This window comes from Terrapene carolina, unplaced genomic scaffold, assembly GCF_002925995.2.
Source record: "Terrapene carolina triunguis isolate 2854851 unplaced genomic scaffold, T_m_triunguis-2.0 Scaffold203, whole genome shotgun sequence".
Lineage (NCBI taxonomy): Eukaryota > Metazoa > Chordata > Testudines > Emydidae > Terrapene > Terrapene triunguis.
In genome coordinates, this window is record NW_020664554.1 from 6602 (window position 1) to 9720 (window position 3119).

Genomic DNA, 3119 nt, shown 5'->3' on the forward strand with positions numbered 1-3119 from the left:
TTGTAGGTATTGGACATTTAATTGAATTTGTTGCTTTTGTGGGTGTGACAGCCTCTGAATTTTATTTCAGTATAGTTGTGTATGAGGATTTTGTATGGAGTGGGATTTGTTTTACCATGGGTGTGAACTGGTGTTCATGTGCAGGAAATTTTAGCTCTTGGTAACATTTAATGTTGATTGGTTGAAGAAATTCAGTTACAAATGACTGTCTACCACAGGAATAGTTTAAGCATCCCTGGATGTTAAATGTGGATCAACCCGTGAAATGCATTTGTCATGTGAACCAACTATCTATATTGGGCTGTTTTAAATATGAAAAAAAGTCAGAAGGGAGTGGATGGCGTGCTGCTTATTCAGGGGGACATGTTATAGCTACGGCCAAGCTATCCGTGTCTTCCCAGGCTCGCCTTCGACTTCATACATTTTTGTCTGCTAGAGAGCCCTTGGCTTAAACCCGCTGGCCAAGATTTTCAAAACTGGGTGCCTAAAGTTAGGCTCTTAATCCATATTTAAGCACCTAAATAAGTGGTCTGTTTTTTTCCAAAAGATGCTGCGCATCCAGCAGCTCTTGCTGACGGCAGTGGGAGGTGAGGGTACTCAGCACTTTGCAAAGTCAGGCCAAAATTTATTTAGCAGCCTTATTTTAGACATCTAATTTAGAAAATCTTGGTCATTCTGATGCCCAAAACCATGATGCCATCTACTGGCAGCTGCCAGTACTACATAGTGACAATAACTGGCAGAACCGAAAAAAGCCAAAGAGAAGTGTGAGTGAAGAAAGCAGGCTGTGGCAAAAACATGAGGCCATGTCTGCTTGAGATGTGGACGCATCTGTGGATCCCTCGTGAGTTTACATTTGTACAAGATGCACTGAAACAAACTGACTCTCATACATCAACTACGGTGGGAGACTCCAACATCATCATGCAATGAATAAATTCGCTTACAACTAATCTACCTTTCCTTAAAAGAAGGTGGATATGAACTTGCTATATTAAGCTGTATTTTAAAATTTCTCTTAATTCTACATGCTCGATCTCATTTCAGATAATTTTCTTTAAAAAAATTTAAAAATCTTGTTTCAATTTTTGGTTGTTCTGTGTGTTATGGGTGAGAGACTTCCTCCTAATGTGTCCTTAACAGAGAGGATGCAAGGATTTTCTGTTTTAAAATTTGGATGTATTATAACCAGCTCAGAGTATTGTTGCTGGAGTTTGAATTCAAAGTCAAGCTTTGAAATTCACTCTGACCCTTACTACAAAGGAGAGTGAAATCCTTTTATTTCATTTAGTCTTGGTACAGTTGGATTTTGGATAGTGATCCCTATCTTTGATTCATGTTGTTGAATGCAAGGTCAGTGGTTAAATAAACTTCAGCTTTCACATTCAGGGGCCTTATTCTTTATCAAATCGTGGAATCTGTAACAGATATTGCTTAAAAATACTGGAGGACTAGTTTTGTCATAGTTGATTCCACTTGAGTACTGTGTGCACCATGATCCAAAGGGTTGGGTGTGGTTGGGTTATTGACATGCACCCTGTGGTGCATTTGTTAAGTGAGTCCCAGAATAAAGTGGAATTGGGACTAGTTTGGTTGGATAGATCACACTGTTACCACAAAGCCCTCATGTGAGCTGATGAAATCCTTCACTGTAGTGGTGTTGGGGTGATTTATTTTCATTATAAATAACTGGCATGTATATGGATTGTTTTAGAAGCATTGCTGTAGATTTAACTTGTTAAGCAAGCCAGCTCTTTAAATTGTGGACCAAATCAACAAAACTTTTTGCAAAGATGGTTCAGATCTGAAAAGCATAACTTGTCAGTCAGTTATTTTGGGACTCTAAGCAAAGTACCACTTTTTCTGCTGAGCACTAAGAACTTGGCAAATCACTAGTGTTTTCTCATCAGCTCTCCTAATTTAGGACTCAGTTATAGAAATCGCTCTTAATGTTACTACTTAAAATATTAGCTAGAGCAAAAACAAGTATAGACTCATAACTTCAAATCCTATCTCAGCATAGATATGTAGAATAGACATTTATACCTTTGTATTAACGTTGTTCAGCACCTCTTTGTGCAATAAGATGTGTGGCTTAGTAGTCAATTGAGCTGCTGACAAACATTATTTTCCCCGTGTTTGCAGTTTCGACATGTGTCCCAATAATTGTTCTGGCCGAGGAGAGTGCAAACACAATAACGGCAGTAACACTGTTAAATGTGAATGTTCTGAACACTGGAAAGGAGAGGCGTGCGATATTCCTTATTGCACAGATGGTTGTGGATATCCTGCGAGAGGTCAGTGCAACATGAATGGGACCAAAGGATGCTTGTGCAATTCAGGCTGGCAAGGTAAGTGCCCTGATAAACACGGACAGTTTTTTTGCTGAGAGGGGGATGCTTTTGCCTGTGTGACGTTTGCAGTTAAATCTGGGATGGAAATTGTATGGGGGGGTGGTGGGAGACTATGAATGCTCACGAAACTGGGGGTTGGAGTGCGGGAGGGCTCTGGGGTGGAGGTGAGGGGTTCAGGAGGGTGCTCCGGCCTGGGACCGAGGGGTTTGGAGGGCAGGATGGGATCAGGGCTGGGGCAGGGAGTGGGGGCATGGGAGGAGGTCAGGGGTGCAGGCTTCGGGCGGCACTTACTTTAAGCAGCTCCCGGAAGCAGCGGCATGTTCCCCCTCACTCTCATCTCCTACTTGCAGCCAGGTGGTTCTGCGTCCTACTCCGTCTGCAGGCACCACCCCTGCAGCTCCCATTGGCCATGGTTCCCGGCCAATGGGAGCTGCGGGGGCGCCGCTTGGGGTGGGGACAGCATGCGGAGCCCCCTAGCTGCCCCTACACATAGGAGCCGGAAGGGGGATATGCCGCTGCTTCCGGGAGCTGCGCGGGGCCACGGCACACGTGTAGCGGGGCAAGCCCCCAACCCCGCTCCCCGGCTGGAGCACCGCAGTGGGCCAAGCCCCAGACCCTGCTCCCTGGTGGGAGCTCGAGGGCCAGATTAAAAGTCTGAAGGGCTGGATACAGCCCCTGGGCCGTAGGTTGCCCACCCCTGTTATAGGGTCTGGCAGATGTTTTCACTCAGCAGACATTCTGATTCCATTCTCCTCCCAGCTGTAC

At 44.8% G+C, this 3119-nt stretch overlaps 1 protein-coding gene across 1 annotated transcript in view; it reads left to right on the forward strand.

Annotated features, from left to right (window-relative positions):
• Nucleotides 1-3119, forward strand: part of LOC113407182 (attractin-like) — a gene marked incomplete at its 5' end in the record, with an annotated part of 7520 nt that overhangs the window by 565 nt on the left and 3836 nt on the right. The window contains one exon of the mRNA XM_029912318.1: nucleotides 2146-2351. Within this exon, the coding sequence (XP_029768178.1) occupies nucleotides 2146-2351 (206 nt within the window). The remainder of the gene's footprint in view (nucleotides 1-2145; nucleotides 2352-3119) is intronic.